This window comes from Cololabis saira, chromosome 22 (genome assembly GCF_033807715.1).
Source record: "Cololabis saira isolate AMF1-May2022 chromosome 22, fColSai1.1, whole genome shotgun sequence".
Classification (NCBI taxonomy): domain Eukaryota; kingdom Metazoa; phylum Chordata; class Actinopteri; order Beloniformes; family Belonidae; genus Cololabis; species Cololabis saira.
Genome location: NC_084608.1, coordinates 30,814,437 through 30,842,097, shown reverse-complemented (window position 1 = coordinate 30,842,097; position 27,661 = coordinate 30,814,437). Strand labels below are relative to the sequence as shown.

Here is a 27,661-nt window from a genome sequence, read left to right as displayed (position 1 = left end):
TAGTCAAAGTCCAGACACCACAATAATTGGTTTGCTGTCACAGGTGAATGCTCACAAACCTCAATCAAGCAAAGAAACGTTGCAAAGATGAATGTATTAAATTCCTCCACAACCATGTGAGACTGGTGTCATATAGGAAAAGATTACTTCAGGTTATTGACGCAATATTGTGAGTAAAAGGTTCCCCCATTATGACACGAGAGACTGACAAAGTTGTAAAAAATGTTGTGGCCTCAGGAAATCTTGACGAATTTCATTTTAAAACCATTATCAGTTACACAAACCGCCAAATTGTTGCATTGCTCACAGCTGCACCTGCAGACTGAGCAGTATATCTAGTTGGGCTGGAAAGCTGCAGAGAAGCGTCATAAATCAAGCTGAGGGACATCTTACAATTACCCACCTGACAGGTTTCATTCATACCAAACACATGAAGGGGACGAGGTCAGAACTTTTACTATGATGATTTTTTTTGCTTTTGTGTTGTGGGAAATTTCAATCCATCCATTTTTTTATACCCGCTTAATCCTATATAAAATAAATAAAAAGATTTTCTTATCATTTTATTTGTTATTTACTGTTTAATTGTATCTTGCCACTTTTAAAGGAGCATGAGGCTCCTTTTAAGAAATGAGACTCATTAGCGCCACCCTTCACCATGACGGCCGTCGGGGGTACTGCAGCCAACAGTGAAGCCGTCACGGGAGAACGGGGAGAACGTGCATGCAGCGTCATGTGACGTCACATCTGCAGGACAGCACGGGAAATTCGGCCCCCGAATTGCAGCACATTTTGCAGCACACAGCCTGTTCAAGGCAAAGGAGAGATACACTAGAGGGATCATTAATTTTGGTTTGGAACGCTTCATCTGACATTATTACTAGAAAACTTAAAACGTATACTAATTTTTTTTCATAAATCCTGCCTCAATCCTGCCTCATGCTCCTTTAATGTTGATGTAAAGCACTTTGAATTACCTTGTGTTGAATTGTGCTGTACAAATAAACTCTGCTGGAGCCTATCCCAGCTTATTACAGGTGAAAGTCAGGAATGTGAGGAGTTTATTCAAGGAAATAGCAGAAGATTGACTGTTAAGATCTGCTGACAGGCTGCAAGATGAGCTGAAAGCTGTTTGGGCCTTTTATTTTGCTGAGTGCAGCTACCGGCGACCAGCGAGGAGCTGACGAGATACTCACTCACAATTAATCCAAGGTTCACGTGATCTTATCCAAGCTGCAGTAAGAAACCTGAGGATTATGGGTAATAGTTCGGTCTCCTGCGGTTAGGTTCCTGCTCCACCTTGGTAACACCAGAGCGTAACAGCAGGAAAATGAGCTGTGAGAGCTGGCATGTGTAAAGTGGTAGCGGGGGCACGAGGAAGGAAATGAGCTCTCCGGTCAGCGAGAGATGGCTCAGTTCTGGTCCACTTCCCAAAAAGCCCAGCCAAGCGAGCAGCAAGCTGAAGACACTTTGGGAAATATTAACTCCCAGGTTTTTGAGTACAGCTACAGGACTGTCTCAGAAAATTAGAATATTGTGATAAAGTCCTTTATTTTCTGTAATGCAATTAAAAAAACTAAAATGTCATACATTCTGGATTCATTACAAATCAACTGAAATATTGCAAGCCTTTTATTATTATTTTTTTATAAAGTATATTTATTCATTTTCAAAGGGTCAGACAGTCAATAATGAAATGGTATTACAGAAATATGCACCCTCTTTTAAACACCACCCAAAACATGGAACACACTCTCCACACGGACAAATCAAAGTAGAAAATTAACAAAAAATAACCGTAAAATAAAAAAGTAAAAAATAAGTTTAAAAAAAATTAAAATAAATAAATAAATAGATAAAAATAAAATAAAATAATAAATAAATTTAAAAAAACAAAAAAAACGGGGGGTAAAACTTAAAGAGCTAAAAGGCGCACCTACCAAAATTAGTGAACATAAATAAGATAAGTAACAAGTAAATAAGTAATAACAAAGACAGAAGGGGTAATCACATGATATCAGGGTAACAGCTTGTTGCAAGCCTTTTATTATTTTAATATTGCTGATTATGGTTTACAGTTTAAGATTAAGATTCCCAGAATATTCTAATTTTTTGAGATAGGATATTTGAGTTTTCTTAAGCTGTAAGCCATGATCAGCAATATTAAAATAATAAAAGGCTTGCAATATTTCAGTTGATTTGTAATGAATCCAGAATGTATGACATTTTTGCATTACAGAAAATAAAGGACTTTATCACAATATTCTAATTTTCTTAGACAGTCCTGTAAATTCGTCTGGACTTGCCGTTGTTAACATATTTAATCGCATGACAAGGGCTTAATAAACGGTGATGTTGTGTTTATCAATCATCAGGAGACTTGTACAGACGTTAATGATGATCCGTTCATCATAATAAGATGTTGGAGCCGTGAAACGTCAAAAGCCTTCAGGTCAGTAGGTCCTGGTCTGTTTTTTTGTTACCAAGAACAAAACGCTATAAAATGCTATTTGAGTTTTGATAATGAAAAAAAAAAAAAGGTAAAGTAGTAAACTGTACAGGTGGGTGTTAGACTGATGCAGAACAGCCACAAAATGTATTTTCACTTGTATATTTGATTGACTCTATTTAGTCACACTTTTTTTTTATATTTTGTGTTTACAGTTTATAGCGTGACTGACAAGCATCTGAAATTCCTGGGATAACATCCTGTATCAGGCACAGAACTGGGTTTCCTGTATTGGCAAAGATGCTCCATCCACTACAGTATTTCCCCGAGCCAGTGAGACACATAATACTCTCTAACATCAAATAAATCTTCCTGGAAGCATGAACACACTGAATCCTGCGTACTTTTGCAAAGGCTTATGGTTTTCTGCTCGTCTGCGTTACTATTGTCTTTCGTCCCCGCAATTTTAAATTATTCACAGATAAAATCAAGTTACTTCTTCCTACTCCTTTTTCGAGCATAACACATTTGCTACTACATTTATTAATTATCGTCTACTTTGTTTACGATGGTACCATTTATTATTTAGTGATTATTATTGTTCTTTTTTACGTTTACATTTATTTATTTATTTTCGTGCTTATGTTTGAAATAAAAGATGTCAAATTAAATCAAAGTCCCTGAAAAGACTTTAGTGAGTGTGATGAAGGTATTTTATGTACATGCAGCTACTCTTTTGTACGACGGAGTATTAGAACCAAACTAAGACAAAAAATAAAAAATAAAGTCATAATAATATGACTATAAAGTCATAATATTACGAGAATAAAGTCGTAATATTTTGAGAATAAAGTCGTAATATTACGAGAATAAAGTCGTAATATTTTGAGAATAAAGTCGTAATATTACGAGAATAAAGTCGTAATATTTTGAGAATAAAGTCGTAATATTAAATATATTATAAATATATAAATAGAATTTCACAAGATGCTCAATATTCCTCATTTTAACACAGGGAGAAGATGCTCTTCCTGTTAGAGTTCTCATAAATTATATTCTCATAATATTACGATTTTATTCTCATAAATTCCGACTTTATTCTCGTAATATTACGACTTTATTCTCGTAATATTACGAGAATAAAGTTGTAATATTACGATTTTATTCTCATAAATTACGATTTTATTCTCGTAATGTTACGACTTTATTCTCGTAATATTACGACTTTATTCTATTACGACTTTATTCTCGCAACATTATGACTTTATTCTCGTAATGTCCCCTTTTTTTTTGCCTTAGTTTGGCCCTAATACTCCGTCATACTTTTGAGGTGAAACCAGCTTAAAAAAAAGTGGTGCTGAATGTCGTAGTCTGCAAATTCAGCCCTATTTTTTCACTCGATTGCGAACACTAGATGACCTTCTGCTGAACCAAGATTTGTTTTATTTTCCATCCAACCAAGAGCGAGTGTGGCCTTAAATATCCGCTCCATTCAAAGGTGCCACACCTGTAGAAATACAGGCTGGAAAGTGAAACTGCAGCAGGTATTGTTCAGTAAACCCTTGGAGGATTAAAAGGGAGGATTTGCTATTACACTCTTACACAAAGTCACAGATTGATTACACAGAGCAGCGTAAAGCCCCTCCACTTCACCGAGATGCCAGTAACAACGCTCCGACGTCAGTTCTTTATTAAACAACACACATGTGATCAGGATCAAGGCCGCCCTCCCTCCTCCCGCTGTGATTCACATTTCAGCAGAAGTTATGACTTTATAACATTCCTGTGTCGCGTCAAAGCTTCTCCTTCGATGATAAACTGTAGCCGAAGCTGCTGGTTCCAACTGCTAACTTCTGATTGGCTCCTCACATGTTGCGTGATGTTTTCAATGACGTCCTTGCTGAACTTTATCAGTTGGCATGAAATGAAAAGTGATAAAAGCTCATTCCAGCCAATGAAGGACTGTGTGTTTTATGTTTTAATGCAACAGTTCTGTTATCTCTGCCTCCAGTTCAGCGGGTTGCATCACCAACAAGGAAACGGCATTACATCGATGTTGTAAACGCGTGCCGACGTCAATGATGCGTCTTGTTTCCTTTATCTCTAGGTATTTTTTATCACTCTTGCTATTTTTAGCACCACTACGCTGCCAAAGTATAAATAGATTTAAGTTTACATATCACCTTGACCAAGAAATGGCTCGGAGGTCATGATCTTCTCAGGATTGTTAACGTAATTTAATTATTTTTAGGAAGGCACTGATCTAAAAAGGGACATTAGCCCATTTTACTTAATTTAAACTGACTTTAACTTGAAAAAAATACAGCAAGTCTGTTGCATGAAGGTGTATTTGCTCTAATTTAATTATCTTAACTCAGGAGACAACTAAACTCAAGCTCATTTTACCTGGTATTATTTATACTTAATGACATGTATCCGATCTACAGGAAGGTTACAGGAATAACTCTTGATAAGACTTTGTTTACCTCAAAGCTTTTTTCTTTTTTTCTTTCGTGCAGACTTCAGAGTCTTCAAACAATCTGTCAAAACATTACCAGTCAGGTCAGATCAGGGGTCGGCAACCCAAAATGTTGAAAGAGCCGTATTGGACCAAAAACACAAAAAACAAATATGTCTGGAGCCGCAAAAAATGAAAAGTCTTGTATAAGCTTTAGAATAAAGGCAAATGACGAAAGGCGAAATGTCGAGAAAAAAGTCGAAATGTTGTGGAAATAGTCAAAATTTTGAGATAAAAGTCGAAATGTCGAGGAAAAAGTCGAAATGACGAGAAAAAAGTTGAAATGTCGAGATTAAAAAGGAAAGGAAAAAGGATGAAAAAAGAGAAAAAAAGGAAGAAAAAAAAGAAAAAAAAGAAAAAAAAAGAAAGGAAAAAGAAGAAAAAAAGGAAAAAAAAGGTCAAACATTTTTGAAAAATCTCCAGGAGCCACTAGGGCGGCGCTAAAGAGCCGCATGCGGCTCTAGAGCCACGGGTTGCCGACCCCCGGGTCAGATGAAAGGGAAGCTGCTGCTTGAAACTGATACCTGTCAAAACGTCTTGATTCTTAAGTTCTTCTCTTTGATACAAGTGTTTATTTCTGGTTCATCTGGATTTGTGACAGAAGCAGATCATCAACGGACATCCACGATAATGTGCCATGATGATGAACGCCAGTGGATGGTTGGTGGTTTTGCACTAGAGACTTATTGATCCAAGGTGTTATCAGTACTTCTGAACCCACCTAGACTGTGTTGAACAGCGGCTCTCGTGTGGGTCATTATAAAACCCAACCCGTTATAAGTTCTGGTATCCGTGGAAGGACCTGTGAGTGGAAGAGACCCATTTCATGAAAAATGGCAAAGGCCAATATGTTTCAGCATGGACTCAGAAATCGTATTAGCTGAACATGCCCCACAAAAGATTACGAAACTCATCTATTTGCATTCATGAGTCGAGTTTTTCTTAAAGTCAAACATGTAAAAAGGCCTCAAGATGACACTCTAAGATCTGACAAGTTGAGCTTACTTAAAAGAATCTAGGGAACCGATTGCACTTAAAAAGGTTAGTACATACAACTAATAATCATAAGTCAAGTTTACCTCATATTTACTTGTTAAGTTTACTACCTACCGTATTTTCTGGACTATAAGCCGCACCTGCATACAAGCCGCATCCGCTCTATTTAAAAAAAAAAAGATATGCAAGCCGCAGATATTTATGTTGTTAGATTAGATATTTAGTACATGTACAGAACCATTTTGAACTGTAAATGATGTACATGTTTGTACCTAAATAAATTCTTTCCTAACAGTGTCTTTTAACACGGCAGCAACTTTGCTGATAAAACTGGACAGAACCAAGAGAAAATAACCAGTATTTATTCATCTATTTATCTGTTTGAAATCTGCTTCTACCTACTTCTATCTGCTAAATAAGAAGTAGTGTATTCTTGTTTGCATTTATTTTGTCTTAGTTTTGATTCTAATTCCGGTTAGAGAGCCCCCTAGCGGTGGAAGAAAAATCCACAGAATAGCCGCACCTTTGTATAAACTGCATGGTTGAAAACCTATGAAAAAAGTAGCAGCTTATAGTCCAGAAAATACGGTAATTGTATTTACTTAACTTTGTGAAGTTGTTTAAACTTAAAAATAGGAAGCATAATAAGTGTTTCCAACTTAAATTAGCCAAGTTACAGTAGTCTGACTTAACTGAATAGTTGTGTTTACTCAGTTTTGTGAAGTTACTTAAACCTAAAGTAGCAAGTATAATGATTTTGACTTTTTTAAGTGTTACCAACTTAAGTAAACCAAGTTAGTCTGACTTAACTATAAACAGTCGTGTTTACTCAGTAGAATCCAGGAAACCGATTGCAATAAAGAAAATCAAGTAAGCAGAACAAAGAATAATACATTTGCAGGCTTATTTTATGATAAGAACAAAATGCTAATCTGTGCATCTTAAACCTATGCCGCCGTTTGTGGAAATAATTGAAATTATACAATAAACACAAATATGTGAGCCTAGTAAAAAAAAAAGCAAATTAAAAGCAAATAGTTCTTCACAAATGTAGAAACATATTTTCTTCTCTTACATTAACATCAAGCATTGAATCACGAGTCAGGTGTCAGTCTTATCTAGGAAAAAAAATCATTTGAATTGTTGAGGCTGGAATCAGATGCTGTGATCTATTTCAGCTAAGATGTGAGCTGCCAAGTGAACCTTGCACTATTTCCTGGTGCACAATAACAAAAAATGCATGGCTTTGGTTAATGGGAAATCCCGGAGACTCCTATTTAAGGAGGCAGAGCCACGAGGGTTGTATCACTCTCTCCACATCCCTGGACGAGTCACAACCTCCTCCTCAGAATGACAAGCAAAGTGTCCATGGCAGCTCTGTGCGCCCTGATCCTGCTGAGCACCTTCAGCAGCGCAGACTCAGGTCAGTCCATCACTACATTTAATTAGTCTTTTTTGGTGTTATATTCTGTTTCTCCAAAGATTAAAGCTGGTTTGTGGTGTGTTCACAGCCAGCTGCTGCCTCAGATACAGCAAACGTCGGCTGCCCTGCAAAATCATCCAGGGCTACAGCGTCCAGACCATCACCGGCTCCTGCGACATCAGAGCCGTCATGTGAGTTAATGCTTTCCATAGGAAGGTGGATAAAAGCAATTGGATAGGTTTTTTTTATTTGATTTGATTTATTTATTTTTTTCATGTAAAAAACAACACTTCAAGAAAAGTTTAAGAAAACAAAACAAAGAATTTCATCCTTTAACACTTGATATCTTAATTTACATGTGCAAAAAAGGAGTAGGAAGAAGCGTAAACTTATTTAATCCTACCCCCATTCACTAATCATTTAACCTGTAATTATAAATATATCACACACTGTACTCACACTGCTAAATAACAGTATTATTATTATCATTATATACTGTAATTATACTCACACACATACCTATACATACATACACATAGTTGAATATTTCTATATAATTGTACACACAAGTCCATATAAATATTTATATAAATATACTTATTTACACTATACTGTCTCTATTAACTGAGTCTGCTGATCTGTGATCTGAAGTATTAGTGCTCCATAGAGCGGCTGCAAGGTTTATAATGGATGATGATGATAAACTGGGTTATCTTTTGGGAGGTGAAAAGCAAAAAAAAAAAGCAAGAGTTTGTGTTTTATTGTTTATTGTGTGAAACTGATTAGTGTAAATATGTATGTAAATGCTTTGTTAGTTACATGCACACAAGTTAAGTTGCATATAATGTAATGTAACCCAAATAAACCATTCATTCATTCATTCATTCATTCATGATGATAACAACGATAGGAAGTACACCTGCGGAAGAGGTCGGGGCTTAAGTTACACATATTGTGTAACCTGGTTTTTCTTTGTGCTTTCTTGAGCACCTTTGTTAATAAGTGACCAAAAGATAAAAAGGCTTTCAGAGCCGCAGCCTGTGACTGATTTTAATCTTTCACCACAGTTAGAGCATGAGATACGAGTGTGGGTGTGTACCTGAGACATGCAGCCTGCCTGGCAGGAGCGAGGCATCACGCAGAGAAACGCCTTCATGTAATCCTCTGATCTCTCCCACAGCTTCCACCTTCCTGGGAGGTTCGTGTGCGCCGACCCGACAACCCAGTGGACCCGCATGAGGAAGAAGTGTGTGGAGTGAGTATGATGGACATTTGTCTCTTATTATTAATATTATTATTATTATTATTATTATTAATTAATTAGGGCCCGAGCACTTACAGTGTGAAGGCCCTATTGTATCTGTAGGATTTTTTTTTTCTCGTTTTTATTTTTCCGACGAAATGAGGGCCTTTTTGCCCCCCTAAACGTGCCCCAAAAGTCACCAAATTTTGCAAGCAAGCCAGGCCTGGCGAAAAATGTGATATTTACTGTAATGGTTTGCATTAAAGGGCGTGGCCTAATGGCTCAACAGCGCCCCCTAGAAAACTTTGTGCCTCAAGCCCCACAATACGGTTTGACGTACATGAACGAAAATCGGTACACACCTGTATCATGTTACAACTTAAAGAAAAGTCTCTTGGCGCCATGGCCAAAACCCAACAGGAAGTCGGCCATTTTGAATTAATCGTGTAATTTTGGCGCAATTTATGCCATTCCTTCGGCAGTTAATGCGGCCCGAACCGTAACGTGCACCCAGGTGTGTTATACATCAAAATGCGCGTCTCCATCCTGCGACGATGCGTATTACTTTTCTCAGTCAAAAGCATTACCGTGGCGGCGCTAGACGCCAAAAAGCGCACCCCCCCTTCATCTGATTGGTCCATATTTCATAGTTCCTACTTTCTGTCAGAACTTTTGAATGGTTTGACATAAAGACTCGTGGGTGGTGTCATCAGACATGGTTTTGAGTACTTGATCTTAATTCGTGCAAATTAGCCCCGCCCCTTCATCTGATTGGTCGATATCTGATGGTTCCTACTTTCTACCATAGCTTTTGAATGGTTTGATATAGACTAGGGGTCGGCAACCCAAAATGTTTTAGAGCCATATTGGACCAAAAACACAAAAAACTAATATATCTGGAGCCGCAAAAAATGAAAAGTCTTGTATAAGCCTTAGAATGAAGACAACACATGATGCATATATATATATATATATTATTAGAACTGGGGGAAACATTTTTTTTTTCACTATGCACTTCGAGAAAAAAGTCGAAATGTCGAGAAAAAAGTCGAAATGTCGAGATTAAAAAGGAAACGAAAAAGAAAGAAAAAAAGAAGAAAAAAAAGAGGAAAAAAGGAAAAAAAAAGAGAAAAAAAAAGGTCAAACATTTTTGGAAAAGCTCCAGGAGCCACTAGGGCGGCGCTAAAGAGCCGCATGCGGCTCTAGAGCCGCGGGTTGCTGATCTCTGATATAGAGAGTCGTGGGTGTTTCATCCGCTAAATGTCCAGGCCTGAAGAATCTACATGCAAGTCATACAAGCGGCCCGTACATCGCTGCTTGCAGCTTTAATTATTATTGACACAGATTCCTATCCATCTTTGCAGTGAAAGGAGGAGGACGGCTGCCTCGATCCTGGCAGGAGCGGCTTCTCACAACGCGACGCTGGTTAAAGCCTCCAGTTCATCCCCTTCAGCCTGATCCGCCGGAGACCTTTCACTTAACAACTATGGATTCTTGTCTGGACCTCTTTATCTATTCTGTTTTATAAACAGGGAAGTGTAGTATTCTGAATACGAATGAATGTGTAAATATAGTTACAAGACGATGAAAAAAGCCTTCCACAAAGTGTTAAAGCTCTTCTTTTTTGCGTTGACCTTTATCATCTCCGACATAGTTTTGCATAATAGTTTGTCTTAAAAAGTGTAAGATGATAAAAGTAACAGGAATAAATGTATATACATGTGTAAATGGTTCAAAGTGTGTGTTTTTAAGCGTTAACTAAGTCTCCCAGTGTGCAGACTGTAGTGATATCGGCGTAGCAACAAACACTGCCAAGTTCAGTGAGATGCCCAAAGGAAAACTAAAGCAAATAAATAATCCTGTTTAAGTGTTACATATTGATCATTTGTAACCCTAGAAAGATGCTGGTAAAAAGCATTAATAACTGTTTTCTATCCAACCCTTTTTATTTCACTCGTATTTGACTCTAGTTGCTGATTCTGCCCCAACTTTCTTCACGTGTCCTCTGTCTCTGAGGTTAAAGGGCTAATATGGACTTTTTCTGGGCAACAAGCCCGATTCCAACAATGTGGGTGCTCTGTGACATAAAAATTAAACAAAAAGCAATGATTTTAAAAATATCATAAACCCACATTTTAGATTTAGAAAATGCAATTAAATCTTGTTTTATTGAAGCACCAATGTCACAAACATTCACATCTGTGACGTTAACATTTCACTTATTGAAAGAAAAGTGACTTTATGTTCATCAGTTCGAATGTGAAACTCTTGCTGACATTAGGCCCAATCCCTATACCCCCCTTACTTTCAATCACTAGCCCTCCCTCACTATCACTACCCCTAAAAAAGAAGGCACAGATTTTAGGGCACTTGAAATCTTCCCAGGGGCCTGTCCCAATACTCCCACTACTTTCAGCACCACCCCTAAAATCAGGAAGCTGAGAGCCGAAAGCTGTTTTAATTTCAGCTGTAGCGCTGTTAATATGCCACTTTATTAAGTTTTAATATTTTTTCAGGCGTAAAAGTAACCGTTAAGATCCCCAACCTGGGCTCAGTTTATCCAAATAACGCCTGTTAAGAAATTTGACCCGATGTTTTTTCGGCGATGATAAGAGCCGCTGGCTCGGAACAGCAGCAGCAGCAGCTCACGTACAGACGTGATCGCGCTGCGCCGTCGTCCTGGGGAGAAACCTGCAGCTCTGTGGAGAATTACCGCTGGCTGAAATAAATCATTTAGGAAGATAAATGTTGGTTTAATAGATGAAATCTAACAGTTGTAGCTACGCCTGTTAAGAAATTTGCTCCGAAAATTTCGAGATTTCTGCCTGCCGGCTCCGGAGCTGATTTATGGTTCCGCGTTAAATCAACGCAGAGCCTACGCCGTACCCTACTCCGTAGGATCTGCGTTGGTGTAACGCGGAGCCATAAATCAGCCTTTATTCTGGCGTGATCTTCGGCAAACGGGCAAACTGGTGATTATGTACATTCACTGAGTGAATATTATGAAAGTAAAATATATATTTCTCACTAGAAATGTAATCAAAACGCATTTTTATGCAACTATATGAAACTAACTCAAAATATTGATTTTATTCACTAAAAAAAAAGAAATGTCCGCCATGTTTTTTTTTTTTTGATTCAGTCCGCAAATGACGACGAAAAGCATTCTGGGAAATTTTTCTGGCACTAGTTCAGCTAATCAGCATCGGAAATCCCTCGCTCCGTAGGGACAGATTCATAGCCACTACACTAGTTTTCTTCACTACCCCTAGGTGAAAAGAGGAAAAGAGGGTCACCACTACCCTCAAGGGAACGCGCAAAATTTAGGGGTAGGGATGAAAAGTAGGGGTAGGGAGGGGGTTGGGACAGGGCCTAAAAAGACTCGCTGTCTGAGTCTCCCGCTTCTCCTCTAAATATCGTGGTTGCGGTTGTTGCCATGGTGACGCTTCAGCTGAGACTGACCAATCGAAACACGACTTTCATTTAGCGTGCCAACCAGGAAATATGGTCCAGCAAGAATTTTATCCTGCAAGATGTTTAGATTTGCAAGTGAAACCTTTAAAGTTTTGCATTCAGCAAGTTTGATTAGCATAAAAAAGAAAATAGGATTCATTATAAAAATGTAAAAAAATTACTTTGGATTTTCATTAGAAATTCATTTTTTCTTGCAGTAAAACTTAGTAACTCAGTTGTTTCTTTCTTCTTTTATGTTGCACATTAAAGCCACTTGTGGGAGCAACACCGTCTCTGACCACAAGGGGGCATAAAAGCACCACTGACGGTGTTGTGCTAATGAACAAGGACACATCACTTATTATATGTTGGGAATGATACATGAACCTTCTTGTGATTTGCTGCCCCGATGTGGTTGAAATTGTATTACTACATAGAGTGGCTTTAAAGAAAAGGAAAAATCCATACAGCCGTGGAAACATAAGCGTCTGCAACATGAAGACAGACACAAGTAAGATGTGAACTGATTTACAGAAAGAGAGAAGGAACAAACTGCTAATCAAAAACTAGTGATTTTTATACTGAAAATACTAAATCTGTTAACTGCTGAGGCTTATTGGTTCTGTACAAACCCGAGACGTGTCAGTGAGTAACAGTTCAACGGAGAGACTTGATCACTTAGCTGAGTCCTTCTTTTCAGACACATTAAATCAGGAGTGTCAAACTCATTTTGCTTGGCGGGCCTGATTTGACCAATTTTTTTCTTGCGGGCTGCACGCTCAAAATAACAAAAACGGTGCAAAATGGTTTTTTTTCTAATTCTTTTTTTTTACTATTGTTATATAATCCGATATCAGTTTAGTTAATTTTAAAGGAAATATGCAGTTTGTTTACACTCTAATTATGTAAAATATATTTCTTCAGGATCTTTTCTTGAAATTTCTGGGGGTTTTTTTCAAATTATGTAAGATACTTTTAATATCATTTTACAAAGATAAACAGAAACAAGTATGTTTTTTTTTATATTTCGCTTTTTTATAGGAAATTTAATTAAAAGCAAAATCTTTCTTATTACATCCGAGAGTGTTTCTTTGTGATTTAGAGATTGTTCCAGTACAATTAAGTGTATTTATTTTTAAAAATTGGTGCGGATATTTACGCCAGTGTGCCGAAAAAGTCAGCACTTCTTTTTTAACTGTTTTACTTTGTCACTATCCTCGTATTCAAAACTGAAATCCTCTGAATAAATATCTTCTATCATCTTTTTTAGCAGTGATATTTTTCCTGCGAAAATATATAATAGTAGTCAGTTAATAAAAATAAACGACCGTCTACAAAGAAATAAAATCGGCAAATGCATTCTAGAAAACTAAAAAAATGTTGAAAACTGCTCTCTATGTGGAATAACGATGGATTTGTAGAAGAAATATATTATCGGATATGCTGCGATTCATGGCAATTATTTATGCCTTCCTTATTGGTAAATTAACATTTCGTTTTTTTGCGTTGGAAACTTCTCTTGGGCCGCATGCACATACTGTAAATGGACCCACATTTCACTCTCGTCTGACTTGACATTCAAAAAAGTAAAAAAAAAAACAATGAAAAGCAGCTCTGACAATGAAAGCGTCCACATTTTCTATCCTTCAAACAAAAAATCACAGAATATCAAAGATAAAGGGTTGAATTTAAGAGTATTTCTTCTTCTTCTTCTTCTTCTTCACTGAATCTCTTGCACATTGAGGAGGATGCCGTTGTCCTCCATCACATCTGTGCTTTTCAAAGCCTGGCGCAGTTTCTCCCAGAACACCTCCGGGTGCTCTCTGGTTTTCGGCCAGCTCAAGTAGGTTTTCTTCTTCAGTATCTTCCTCATGCGGTGGTACGGAGCCAGCCGATAGGAGGGAATCTCCTCCAGGAACACCAGGATCAGCACATCCTTCTGCTCATCGAAGAGACGGAAACTGTGGAGGCGAGATGGAGGCAGAGCAGAGGCTTCAGGTTAACAAGGGGACGGCCTCAGGATGGGATGAAAACATATAAACCATATTAAAAACAAGAAACTATTGTCTTCAAAACTACTATAACACCTGATCCTGAAACCGCTCTATTTGGACATTTTGTTACTTTGGAAAACTCGGACTGCAGCATAGGTATTACCCTGACACTTGGCATGATGATCGCCAAGAGATGTTTCCTAAAACTGTGGGAATCTGATTCAGCCCCCAAGTTTGAGGCTTGGTTGAGGGAACTCAAGCGTTTTACATGTTGAAATACTGAGACATGAACTATCTGGCAATCTTCTGAAGTTCTCAAAGATATGGAACCCAGTACTAAAGCATATTAAGGAGCAATGATATCCTTCTCTCCTCCTACCCTGCTTGTGAACTTTTTTGATAGGTTGGTTTGTAAACTGGTGACACCGTTGTAACTGTTTTCTGCCCCTCTTTAGTTTAATTAAATTTATATATATATATATATATATATATATATATATATATATATATATATATATATATATATATATATATATACTTCGGTCGGACACTGTTTTTTTTCCCTGTTTGTATTACGTTTTTATTGTTGTTGCTTTTTTTGTCTGTATGTGTTGAATTTGTCTTACATTTCTTTTTCCTTATGTGTTCGAAATAAACAATTCAATCAATCAATCAATCTCAAAAAATTAGAATATTCTGGGAATCTTAATCTTAAACTGTAAGCCATAATCAGCAATATTAAAATAATAAAAGGCTTGCAATATTTCAGTTGATTTGTAATGAATCCAGAATGTATGACATTTCTGTTTTTTTAATTGCATTAGATTCAGAATATCTTTTAAATTATACAAAAAATAAAGACCTTTATCACAATATTCTTATTTTCTGAGACAGTCCTGTATATATATATATATATATACATATATATTTTTTCTTTGTTTTGTTTGTTGTGTTTAATTGTGTCTTTGTCTATTTATAATAATGACTAATAATAATAATAGTAATTGTTTTTGCCTTACTGTCCTGTGTGATTGCTTCTGTTTGATGTAAAAAATGTATAAATAAAATGTTAAAAAAAAAACCACAACAAGAAAACTGCAAACTAAACGGGTACAACTCTAAGTATTAGCTGTTTTCAGATTCTCACTTCTGCTTAAATTAGGTTTTTCCTCTGTTGATGAAATACTTAATCATCAGTGAATCACTTTCTTATGAGCAAACGCAGGCAGAGCCAAGAATTTTAAAATAAACCAACTGGTGTTGGCGGTGAAACGCTGCCAGGCTGGTTTGCTGCTCCAGGAGCAGGGAAACTTGTTCAGCCGCCCGGCTTCAGCATTAGATTTCTCCTGATATTATCAGGAGAAATGTAAAAGAAATCTGCTGCAGCTTCAGGTATCTTTAAGAAAGACAGTCACAGAGACGATGTGGAGCTAAAGGTCAATGTGTTTACTCAGACACCACAAATGTGGATGAGCTGGAAAAAACTGAGTTGGCTAAGATTTGTGGGGAACTACCTAAAGAGTGTTGCAACTCACGAGGGCGACAATATTGATTATATAATCATCAGAAGGGTAATAATTCTGGCCTTGACTTTTTAAAATGTATTTTTATCTTCTTTCTCTTTGAAGCAAATCAGGGTTATAATAGTTTTGAATTTTTCATTTTAGTTTAGTTTTATTTCGTTTTGACTTTTTCTCCTTCAATTCAGTTAGTTTTAATTCGTTTTTAGTGTAGGTTTGCTAGTTTTTATTAGTTTTTATATTTTCAAAAATGCTTAGTTTTAGTTTAGTTTTTTATTAGTTTTAGTTTTGACGTCACTACAAAAGTTTTTGCATTAAGGTGCCGTAGCTGCCAGTTGGAGATAAACGGCCAGAGCGGAATAAATTGATCATACCAAGAGGCTTATATTGACAGGGAGGAAAACGGAGAAAATTATATCTATAATTTCAGTTCGTTTTAGTTAGTTTTCTAAACACGCAATATAGTTTCAGTTAGTTATCGTTTTTGTCTTTTAATTTTCGTTTTTATTTAGTTCAGTTAACGAAATTGTTTTTTCAATTTTAGTTTTCGTTATTTTGTTCGTTTTCGTGAACAATAATAACTCTGAAGCAAAATAAACATAGCTGTGATCGTTAAAAGTTAAAGGCTTTGTGTGATTTCATGAGGGGGAACTAATAACGTTGACCTTGACTTTAAGAGACAAAATGACAAAGAAGAAACACGGCACAAATATGCAGACACATAAATCAGCTGTAAAGAGGTTCAGAGCATTCACCGAGACACAAAATGACTGCAAAGGGACAAATATGTGAAAAAGTGCAGCACCTGGCGGCCTGGATCTCTCTGGAGCACCACTCGCTCTCCAGGTATCTGTCGCTGATAACGCAGATGGTCTTCCTGCTCCCGTAGATGGCGTCTGTGATATTATCTAGGATTGACCTCCCTGAGCAGGAGAGCAAGAGAAAATCAGTTAAGAGATGAATCTGATACCAGCGTTCATCTAAGCAGCAAAAAACACTGCGGTGACAGCGACACCCTCTGGAGTTCAGGTGAAAGTACAACATGATAGATGTTTGCAGATAAGGGTCTTCACTTTATTCTTTTTATTGTATTACTCTTAAAAACTCATGCAGACTGCAGTCAGCCAAATGCAGAAAATACTGCATATATACACGCTAAACAGTGCCATTTTGAGGGTTCTTAGATGTCATATATACAGATAAAAATTAAAATATACATTTTATTTATAACCAGAGGTGTCAAGTAACGAAGTACGAAATTTTGGTTATCTATACTTCACTGGAGTAATTATTTTTCAGACGACTTTTTACTTTTACTCCTTACATTTTCACGCAATTATCTGTACTTTTTACTCCTTACATTTTAAAAACAGCCTCGTTACTCTATTTCATTTCGACCTTTAAAAAAAAACTATCCAGTTAAATTGCTCCATCCAGATGTTCTTGTCCAGTTTTGTTCTTACATCCGTTCCCTCAGATTCCTGCAACTAAACTTGGATGTACATTCCAATAAAGGTTAGGATAAATGATAACATGCCTCTGAAGTTTGACTTTTTGCACCATTACAATACTTATAGGCAACTAGTCATCATATCTTCTGCTCTCTGAAACACATGTTAATGCTCAATAGTACACATGTATGGTTCTTTAATATATTTGCATTCATTTTCAATGGCTTTTGTCCTTAATGGCTTTTTTCCCCCTTACATTACTTTTACTTTTATACTTTAAGTAGTTTTGAAACCAGTACTTTTATACTTTTACTTGAGTAAAAAACTGATACTTCAACTTCTACAGGAGTATTTTTAAACTCTAGTATCTATACTTCTACCTGAGTAATGAATGTGAATACTGAAGACACCTCTGTCCACTGCTGATTTTCAAGTCTCGCGATCAAATCCATGCACGGCAAATTTAGGTGAAACCGTGCCCAGCTCTCTGTGTGAACAGATGATCATCATACTTCAACTTCTACAGGAGTATTTTTTCACAGGAGTATTCATTACTACCTGAATAATGAATGTGAATACTTTTGACACCTCTGTTTATAACTCAATAAAGAGACTATAATATATGTACGGAAGAGTATTAGGGCCACTTAAAAAAAATAAAAAGAATTCTGAGAAAAAAGTCAGAATTCTGACTTTAATCTCAGAATTCTGAGAAAAAAGTCAGAATTCTGAGAAAAAAGTCAGAATTCTGACTTTAATCTCAGAATTCTGACTTTAATCTCAGAATTCTGACTTTTTTTTTTTTTTTTGGGGCAGCACGGTGGTTTAGTTAGGCCCTCCAGAAAAACGCGATTACGCGATCGCATAATTCATTGCATAATCAGCCAAATGGCGCAGATTACGCGGGGATAGATTTATTCCTAAAAGGGCGCATATTTCCTGCGATAATTGCATATGTCCGCGCTAAATATGCGATTATGCGGGGATTATGCGGGGCTCGCTTGATTTCCGCACATTTTCGCATAAAGTTTGGAAAAGGGGGAAGTGTTGTGAGTGACATGTCGGGACGCCCGGTCGCGACGTGCGGGACCCGCCCGGGGACCTCCGCACCCCTAGCAGCTCTCACCCGCGGGGGTGAGAGGTACAGGGAGTGCTGTCTCCGCCGCGCCCCCCGCTTGCGCGGTGGGCGCGGCTGCCGGTGGACTCTGGTCTCCGCGCTGACCGCGCACCACTGCGCACGCTCCCATCCACTTGGGGACCTTGGCGGCGGACGCGTGGAGACGAAGCTCTGGCTCGTCCCCTCACCGCGCCGGTACGCCCGGCAATCACCCGAGCACCGAGCCGCGGGCTGGAGGGGAGAGACCAGGCTGGGACCGGCCTCCGGGGCGCCCCCCCCCTCTCCACCTGCGCTCTCCTTTTTTTTTTCGTCTACGACCTCAGATCAGACGAGACAGCCCGCTGACTTAAGCATATTACTAAGCGGAGGACAAGAAACTAACAAGGATTCCCTCAGTACAATCAGCATTCTTTTAATCTGTGTTCTTATGTATTGAGTGTTGTATGTTTTTATCATGGACCTCGAGTCTGACTAATAGCCTAAACGATGATGATGATGATGATGATGATGAGTAGCGGCGAGCGAAGAGGGAAGAGCTCAGCGCCGAACCCGCAACTTCCTGCATATTTTGCATATTTTGCAACTTCCCGCATATTCCACGACTTCCCGCATATTCCGCAACTTCCAGCATATTCCGCAATTTCACCGCATAAAAGCACATAAAAAACCTGCACATTTAATCGCATAATCAATTATTTTAGCCCGCAGAATCAAGGATTTTTGCCCGCGTTTTTCTGGAGGGTCTACTTAGTGGTTAGCACTGTTGCCTCAAGGCAAGAAGGTCCCCGGTTCGACTCCCAGGCCCGGCAGGGGCCTTTCTGTGAGGAGTTTGCATGTTCTCCCCGTGCTTGCGTGGGTTCTCTCCGGTTACTCCGGTTTCCTCCCACAGTCCAAAAACATGCATATTAGGTTAATTGGTGATTCTAAATTGCCCGTAGGTGTGAGCGTGAGTGTGGTTGTGAGCATGGTTTGTGTGTTTATATGTGGCCCTGTGATGGACTGGTGACCTGTCCAGGGTGTAACCCCTGCCTCTCACCTGAAATGAGCTGGGATAGGCTCCAGCAGACCCCCGTGACCCCGCAAGGGATAAAGCGGGTATAGATAATGGATGGATTCTGACTTTTTTCTCAGAATTCTGAGATTAAAGTCAGAATTCTGAATTTTTTCTCAGAATTCTGACTTTTTTCTCAGAATTATTATTATTATTTTTTTAGTGGCCTAGAATTCTGACTTTTTTCTCAGAATTCTGAGATTAAAGTCAGAATTCTGACTTTTTTCTCAGAATTCTACTTTTTTCTCAGAATTCTGAGATTAAAGTCAGAATTCTGACTTTTTTCTCAGAATTCTTTTTATTTTTTTTAAGTGGCCCTAATACTCTTCCGTATATATGAAATCAGTTTATCTTGAGGTTTAAAGGGTAAAGCCGCCCTATGTAGCAACCACTGCAGACCACATGGAGGCTGCACATCCCAATAAAGATATCAAACATTAACGTATCATAAGAAGCATCAAAGTGCCGTTCTAGTGCGACAAAGTGGTATTACAAGATGTGCCGGTTTTCTTCCAATTTCTGCTCCCTGCAAAGAATTGCTACTTTGTGGTTCTGAGCATGCGCACAGTCGATTTTCAAAGTTTGATTGCCACGCCAAACATTTCTTGCACGATGTAAAATGGATAATATGGGATGTTGCGTATTTGATCCTTCAAAATACACTACCCATGACATGAATTTCATTACACTTTGTGAACATTATGCGATAAAGAGAAGAAAAAAAAACAATTATATGGTTTTATTTGATATTCATTCGTCATTTTTTGGCAAAGCAGCAAAAAATGGCAGAACACCGGATCATCTTCACTCATTAATGTCAGCGGCTCTTTTTGACAACACAGCAGATCCGTTTGCCCTCATGTGGTCAGACGTGGTACTGCTACATAAGGTAGCTTTAAGGCATGAGAATATCTTTAAAATTATACTAAAATGTTAATTGCGTTGGTGTTTGAGTGATTTATGTGTAAGATTTGCCTTTTAATCTCAGATGGTTTTATCGTGTGTTAAATTTAGACACAATGATTTTGGGGGAAACTGTTGCAGAATATCCTCTTTTGTTAATTATAAGCTGTTTCCAGACTCTCACTTCCTCTTTACTCTGAATATTCCCCATTTTGATTCAATTCTATGAAATTATTATTTTTAATCTGTTTCAGAAATGTCTAAAAAAACATTCTGGGACATGAACTGAAACCACAAAGAGTCCATCATTTTCGACAGTATGACTTGACTGTTTCTGCAGTGATCACGACTGTACCGTCATCTGTTTGTCCACATGCCTGTCCACACTAGCGTGTCACTGTGGGCGTCATCTGGGATTAAAGTAAGTGGCTATTTGGGAACAGAGTGGGCTTGAAACACAAAAGGCTAAGGACTAAGAACAGATGAAACTGTGCGGGGTCCCAAAATGATACCCTTAAGTCCTAATCTATCAACTACATTGATCCCAGTCGGGTCCATGGAAGCAGAAACAGGCAGAACCACCACAGAAGTGGTGAACGAACCCACTTTGAACTCACATTTGCCCGCATGATGGGGTGATAGAGTTTTTAATTAGAAAAGTCTATAATTATGTCACGAAAGAAATTAAAGTTCAGACCAGGGAGCTGCTGAGGACATTAAACACAAAATAACATTCAAAGCATATCTGGAATAATCAAGACTCTGCTGCCAAGCCAGCCGTGATTCGGTCCAGCTGTTATTTCAAAATGCATAACAGACGTGGCTGGAATAACTGTTGTGGCATCAGGAAACAAAGATACTTTAGTATTACTACCATTTCCATCAACGTACCCCGATGAGCACGGGTCGGCAACCCAAAATGTTGAAAGAGCCATATTGGACCAAAAACACAAAAAAACAAATATGACTGGAGCCGCAAAAAATTAAGTCCAGTATAACCCTTAGAATGAAGACAAACACATGTTGCATGTATATATATTAGTTATAACTGGGAGAAGACTTTTTTTTTTTTCATTATGCACTTTGAGAAAAAAGTCGAAATGTTGAGAAAAAAGTCAAAATGTCGAGATTAATGTTGAAGTACAATTTCCAGAAAAAAGTTGAAATGTTGAGAAAAGAGTTGAAATGTCGAGAAAATAGTTGAAATGTTGAGAAGAAGTCAAAATTTCGAGAAAAAAGTTGAAGTGTCGAGATTAATGTTGAAGTACAATCTCGGGAGAAAAGTCGAAATGTCGAGAAAAAAGTCGAAATGTGGAGATTAAAAAGGAAAGGAAAAAGGAAGAAAAAAAGAGAAAAAAAGGAAAAAAGAAGAAAAAAAGAAAAAATAGGAAAAAAGGAAAACAAAAGAAATAAAAGGTCAATAATTTTTGAAAAAGCTCCAGGAGCCACTAGGGTGGCGCTATGGATCGGCAACCCGCGGCTCTAGAGCAACTACAAAATGCACATTACTGTTGAAACATGATTTAAGTCATTTGTTTTATTGGAAACATCCTCAGTGCTTTTGAACGAGCTGCATTGTGTCTTCTGTCGCAGTTATTCCGCCAATATTTTGGCTGTTTTAGCTTTGTGTGAGCTGTAGTTTCACTAGATGACATGAACACGTGTAAGTAAGAACAAAAAGGTTCAGGCCGTCCCAGATACCGACTCAAACAGATCAGGCTGTCACAGATTTGTTCATCGCGTCTTCCGCCAGCAGGCTTTTATGGACGGAGGCTTTAAATAGACAGTAGATGCGAGTCCACAAGACTGTTTCTTCAGGATGAAGGGTGCGGACGGGCCTGTCCAGGATGGGAGTGAGGTTATCCCCTTTAAAATTGAGGGAAGACTGGAAGAGCAGCTCAACAGGAATATTAGCGTGTCGTCTGCAGGGATGCGAACTGTTTCGAGGGTTAGGGCATCGGGTTAAGATGCCTAATGTCATCTTTTTAAGGAGGCGTTTGGGCAGTGTGCAAAATACCCATCCATATTCGGGGGGGTCCCTAACTCGCGTTTTTTTTTTGTTTTTTGATTTTTAAACAGTGTGGCCCTATACAATAAACCAATACAACCAGCCTACTATAGCCTATGACAAATTCACACACACTTTTAACCATTTTAGATGTACGTTGTTTTTCTAACAGGAGGCAAAATTGTGCATTACGATGCAGAATGTTATTTACAAATTAAATCTGGTGCACAGTGCACTTAATGAATAAATGCCAGGTATAGGACACTGCCGCACGAACAGTGCATTGCAGAAACGAATAAACAAATAAAATAGGCTGATATTTTTTTTTAGATAAATAAAAAAAAAATACAATGAAAATGAATTGTGCATTCAAATAACAGTAATAACAACAAATTCCACTATCGGAGACGTGCAATCAGTGCACTTAAACAGATCCTCAGCCTGCACAATGATGACTGATTATTTAACGTTATGTAACCATCCAGGAAATTATGTTTTAAAACAGCTGTGTGAACACATTCACAAATGCAAAATCATCATGCAAAATAAAAAATGAAAAAAACATGATGGCTCTCAACAGGTGGGTTCACGCAGCTTACACATTCACAAATCAAACTCATAACAGGCCATAACGCAAAATAATAATAACAATAATAAAAAAAAACCATTCGCTCTCAGGTGGGTCCAGGCCATATTAAGCAGGCTGGCCTCTTACCTTAAGTTAAAGCAAGTCACTGCAGCAGCGGGGGCGCAGTAGCATCTGCCCCGGAGCACTCGGCCTCGACTTCACTTCTTTCAACAGAGGGTGGGAGAGGAACGGGACCCGCTGTTGTGACATTGTCTCTCTCCTCATCTCTGGCTGCTACTGACACCTTTTTTGATGTGAACCCAAAGTGTGCAAGTGACACACTCTGAGTTAGCTTCCGCTTAGCCATGTTATTGTGGCATCTCAACCAGCCGGCCTAGTCATTGCGCTGTGCTGGCGCACATGGCTAATTTGCATATATAAAGGGGCAGGACTTGTGTTAAACCAATAAAAGTTTTGAATTGTGAATACTTGATATTTAATTGACCATTAGTGACAATCAAATGATCATATTATATTATATAGCCTAATTTATTTATTTTTTTGACAACATTGAGACCCCTAAATTTGGCTTTTGAGTCCTTCAGGGGGGCTCAAGGGTTAATCGGGGGGGTCGGACCCCCCCCACCCCCCCCCGTATTTCGCACTCTGCGTTTGGGGCATCTCCACCACAAGAAGACATAGAAGCAGACGTAGGCAGAGCCGGATTAACGCAAAGGCAGACTAGGCACGTGCCTAGGGCCCGACAGGGGGGGGGCCCAGACAGAGGGACAAAAAAAAAAAAACATTTTTTTTTTTTTTTTTTTTTTTTTTTTTTGTCTGCACACATATTAATGGTTGATAACATGCCGGTAAAAACCTAAGGCATATATATATGTGCATTATTACTATATTTAGTATACATACATATATATATATACGCATACATACGCACAGGGCCGCCGCAAGGGATGTGCGAACCGTGCGACCACACGGGGCCTGGCGCCCCAAGGGGCCTGGCGCTATGGGCCGTTTTTTTTTTCCCCCAATTTTTTTTTTTTTTTCCTTATAAATATCAACCGTCACGTTCCATTACAGACCTAAATGTGTGCTAGTCTGTGCATATCAATAAATATATGTGCAATGATGACGCGTGTCTGTTGTTCAATACAACTGATCAGACCAAGCGCGGACACAAGCTGCTCTGATCCAGACGAGTGGAGTTGGAACAAACTGTCACACAATGTCGAGAGAACCAGACAGATTCAGGAAATTTCCATCAGGGGATGAAAAAAGAAAAAAACGAAAGAAAATGGAAGAGTTTAATGCCTCTCTGAAAGGCACGTTTGATAAATTTGTTACAAAAATTACCGATCCGCCCGGGTCTCAAGCAGCCGTGGGGCCCCGCGTCGAGGCAAGCCCAGATGATGATGAGGCAGGGGAAGGTATCCAGTATTTTGATAATTGGAGAGTTAAAATTGCGCATATAGACACCCGATCCGACCCGAAAAACCCCAAAATTTCGCGCGCGCTTGCTACGCTCACGCGCGAGGGCCCCCCTGGCTATTTCACACAGGGCCTCGCAAATCTCTCAAACGGCTCTGCATACACATACATACATACATACATACATATACACATACATACATACATATACACATACATACTACAGCGCACTTTGTCTTACTGCAAATTTTATTGGTCTTTGTAGATTTGACTTCTTATTTAACTATTCAATTTAATCAACACATTTAATTAAGATTTTCTGCAAAATGCTCACAATCGATAAGATAAGGATAATTTAATAGCATTTAATAGAGCATTGTAATAACGTATAAATAATAAAAATCGAAAAATAGTCTGATAGACTAGTTTAATATACAACACATGACTTATTTTGGAATACAAAGAACCAACTTGACTATGACTTTGCTGTGTAAAATGTGAATTAAGTTTTATTAGTAACTTTGGTAAGTTTAAGATTTCATAAATAACAACAATGGAGGGGGGCCCAAAAATCACAGTCTGCCTAGTGTAGTCCATTTATTTAATCCGGCTCTGGACGTAGGACATCCTGCAGAGATTGTATATCCCTATAGGGTTAGCCCATCGTAGTCTCTATCCATTTTCACATTATGTTGCATTTGCTGCACCGTTGAACCAGGTAGCACAACACTTTACACTAATATGATAAAAAGACTAGTAAAGACGGATTTGTAGGGTTTGTAGGACATTTCTGTGGTATTTTGACCAACACACATCAGAAATGTCTCATTTGGACCTCAAGACATTCTGTCAATTTTTGAATATATGTCATAATATACATTCTCTAAGAAAATATACTGAGGGTGAGAAATACAGCTTTTACAGGTGAAACTTGTAAAACAGTAGTAATGGATCCAACGTCAATCAATCCCTAGTTTTTTGCAGGATTCCCCTTTTTTTCTTTTAAGCCTCGTTTGTTTAGCAGCTTGTGTAAACGCGATCTTACCTGGTTCAAAGTCTCGATGGTGCAGACACAACTTCCAGCCCTGCTCGCCTTCCAGCTTCGGTAAAAGCTCATCGATCACCCATTGTTCATCTTGGTTGTTGTAGGAGATAAAGGCGTCGTATCTATTAGGAGCCTGCTTATTCCTATGCTTTGTGTCAAAGAGCCAAGCCACAAAGAGGTAATAGGCATAGACCAGCTGCCACCTCATGAAATGGTAGGTGAAGCACACCAGCATAAAACAGATGGTTGAACATGTGGTAGAGATGAACCAGATGAAACCAATGTCCACTGAGCAGGACTTTGGGTCAAACGACAACAACTTTTGCCCTTTAAAATCCTCCGGGTAGTTGCACTCAAAGTTGTAGCCGTCATAGACCTGCGTTTGCTTGTCGGTTTCTACCCAGTTGAGGAACCAGGCGTTGTCGCAGTCACAGGTGAAACTATTCCCCTGAAAATCAAGAAAAGTCAGAGCTGGTAGGGCCCTCATTACGTCTTCTGTGATGACTGAGTACTGGTTCTTTCTGGCCTGCAGGAACTCCAGCGCAGTCAGGTTGGCGTATTTCAAGAAATCTAGCGACTGGAAAGTCGTTCTGGAGATGTAGAGGCTTTTAAGGTTTGGAATCGGGGAAAATAATTGTGGATTGGGGAGCTCAAGCTCATTTGCGCTGATGTCAAGCCTTTCCAGCTTGGGCGTGTACTTGAACGTGTCTTTGTGCAGGGACTGAAGATGGATGTTCCTGACTCTGAAAAGCGAAAGGTTTGTTAAGCCTTGCAGGAAGTTCATGGGCAGGTTAGACATCCCGCGGTAGTGCTGTCCGGGGATAGACAACTCCTCCAGATGGCTGAGTTTGGAAAATGGTGGATGAGGCAGTTTTTCACTTTTGTCATACTTGATGCGATTTTCGCTTAAATCCAGTCTTCTTAGGTTAGTAAGAGCATTGAAGGCACCCGTGTTTACGTCCTTCATTGTGATGGCATTGTTCTGCAGCTGAATATCAGTAAGACTGGTCAGTCCATCAAAACTCTCCTTATGGAGACTCTTTATTTCATTAAAATGCAATGATAAGTTCAGAAGGGACTGCAAGCCTCTAAATTCAAGGTTTTGGATAGTCGTTAGTTTATTTCCATTCAGATGTAACCGTTTGAGGTTTGGTAAAATCCTTTTGAAAGTAAGGTCTAATTTGGTTATTTTATTGTTTTGCAATCGGAGAACCTGCAGCCGAACCAAATCCTTGAAAAAGCACTCTCTCAGAGCCGAGATCGAGTTCTGGTAGAGACTTAGCTCCGTGAGCCTCGTCATATTGGCGAAGTCGTGGCATTCCAGTCTGCTGATGTTGTTGGTGCTGAGGTCCAGCTTGGACAAGCTCCGTATGCTCCTCGCGGCGGGCGGAACCCATGAAAGTTTGTTGCGACTCAGACACAAAACCCTCAAACTATCAAGGGACGTGAAGGCATTGTCGGAAATAGAGCCGATCCTGTTTTCCGCTATATCCAACTCAGTCACGTTAACGCACAGTTTGAAGAAAATGGGACTGAGGAATTTGAGATTGTTGCGTCGAAACTGCAGCGTGGACATGGTTGGGACGGTGCAGGACATGTTGACGATGGCGCTCAGGTTGTGCTTCATGGCGTTCATCTTCAGGGCAGTCAGCGACGAGTTCACGCCTTCAAACAGCGATTTCATGTCTTTAAGAGACATTTGTAGCTCGCTGATGTCAAGCCTGGACACTTGTCTCAGGAAGGTCGTGTTCCTCACGTCCCACATCATCGGTTTGTTACTGGAAGAGCTGCCGATGTAAAAGCGGGTGAGATTTGGGAAGACATCTGCACTTACTCTAAATTCTTTTAAGGGATTTTTAGACAAATCAAGGACGCAAAGCTCTAGCGAAGAGTTTGTCAGTTCCCGTGAATCAAAAGTCTTTAAATCGTTGGCTTTAACTACCAGCTCCTGTAGCCGTGGCAGATGCTGCAATATCAGATGAACATTTGACACTTTTTGGAGCTTGTTGTGGGAAATGTCCAAAAACTTTAAGCTCGTCAACGACTCAAAAGAGGTGGCTGCCACGTGCTTGATGCGATTATTAGAGATTCTCAGCTCAGAGAGGTTGTTTAGACCCTTAAAAACATTCTCCTGCAGTCTCGCAACTTTGTTGTTATTAAGATTCAACTTCTGAAGGGAAGTCAAATTGGCAAAAGCTCTACTGTCAACCTGTGAAATGTTGTTGTAATTTAGGTCTAACCGTAGCAGAAGTGGGAAATGTGGGAAATCCGACGGCTGAATCCTTGAGAGATGGTTCACAGATAAGTCGAAGCCGGTGACTGTCGGAGGAATATCTCGAGGAACGGTTCGGAGTTTGCTCTTCTCACATATTGCAATGTTGTAGCTGATTTTGCAGCCCCTTAATAAAAAGCCTTGGACCGGTAAGACAAAGCTAATAGAGAAGACTAAGAAGAAGATGAGGCTGGGTTTGGGTTTCAT

The 27,661-nt window shown here is 38.9% G+C and overlaps 2 protein-coding genes across 2 annotated transcripts; one reads left to right on the top strand and one right to left on the bottom strand.

Annotated features, from left to right (window-relative positions):
- Positions 1-7,282: 7,282 nt before the first annotated feature.
- Positions 7,283-10,357, top strand: ccl20b (chemokine (C-C motif) ligand 20b). Its single transcript, XM_061713619.1, has 4 exons — positions 7,283-7,386; positions 7,475-7,577; positions 8,567-8,641; positions 9,994-10,357. The coding sequence occupies exons 1-4, from the start codon at positions 7,314-7,316 to the stop codon at positions 10,085-10,087; spliced, it is 345 nt and encodes a 114-aa protein (XP_061569603.1). The 5' UTR covers positions 7,283-7,313; the 3' UTR covers positions 10,088-10,357.
- A 3,445-nt stretch (positions 10,358-13,802) lies between these two features.
- Positions 13,803-27,661, bottom strand: tlr22 (toll-like receptor 22). Its single transcript, XM_061713575.1, has 3 exons — positions 25,183-27,661; positions 16,402-16,519; positions 13,803-14,043 (listed from the first exon to the last, which is right to left on the bottom strand). The coding sequence occupies exons 1-3, from the start codon at positions 27,659-27,661 to the stop codon at positions 13,803-13,805; spliced, it is 2,838 nt and encodes a 945-aa protein (XP_061569559.1).

Excerpts from the sequence above, each read along its gene's own strand:
- ccl20b (XM_061713619.1), top strand. The coding sequence starts at position 7,314 with ATGACAAGCAAAGTGTCCATGGCAGCTCTGTGCGCCCTGATCCTGCTG. Across the intron at positions 7,387-7,474 it reads CTTCAGCAGCGCAGACTCAG|CCAGCTGCTGCCTCAGATAC; the intron begins GTCAGTCCATCA and ends GTGTGTTCACAG. Across the intron at positions 8,642-9,993 it reads ATGAGGAAGAAGTGTGTGGA|TGAAAGGAGGAGGACGGCTG; the intron begins GTGAGTATGATG and ends CCATCTTTGCAG.
- tlr22 (XM_061713575.1), bottom strand. The coding sequence starts at position 27,661 with ATGAAACCCAAACCCAGCCTCATCTTCTTCTTAGTCTTCTCTATTAGC. Across the intron at positions 16,520-25,182 it reads CCATCGAGACTTTGAACCAG|GGAGGTCAATCCTAGATAAT; the intron begins GTAAGATCGCGT and ends TCTCCTGCTCAG. Across the intron at positions 14,044-16,401 it reads AGAGAGATCCAGGCCGCCAG|TTTCCGTCTCTTCGATGAGC; the intron begins GTGCTGCACTTT and ends TCGCCTCCACAG.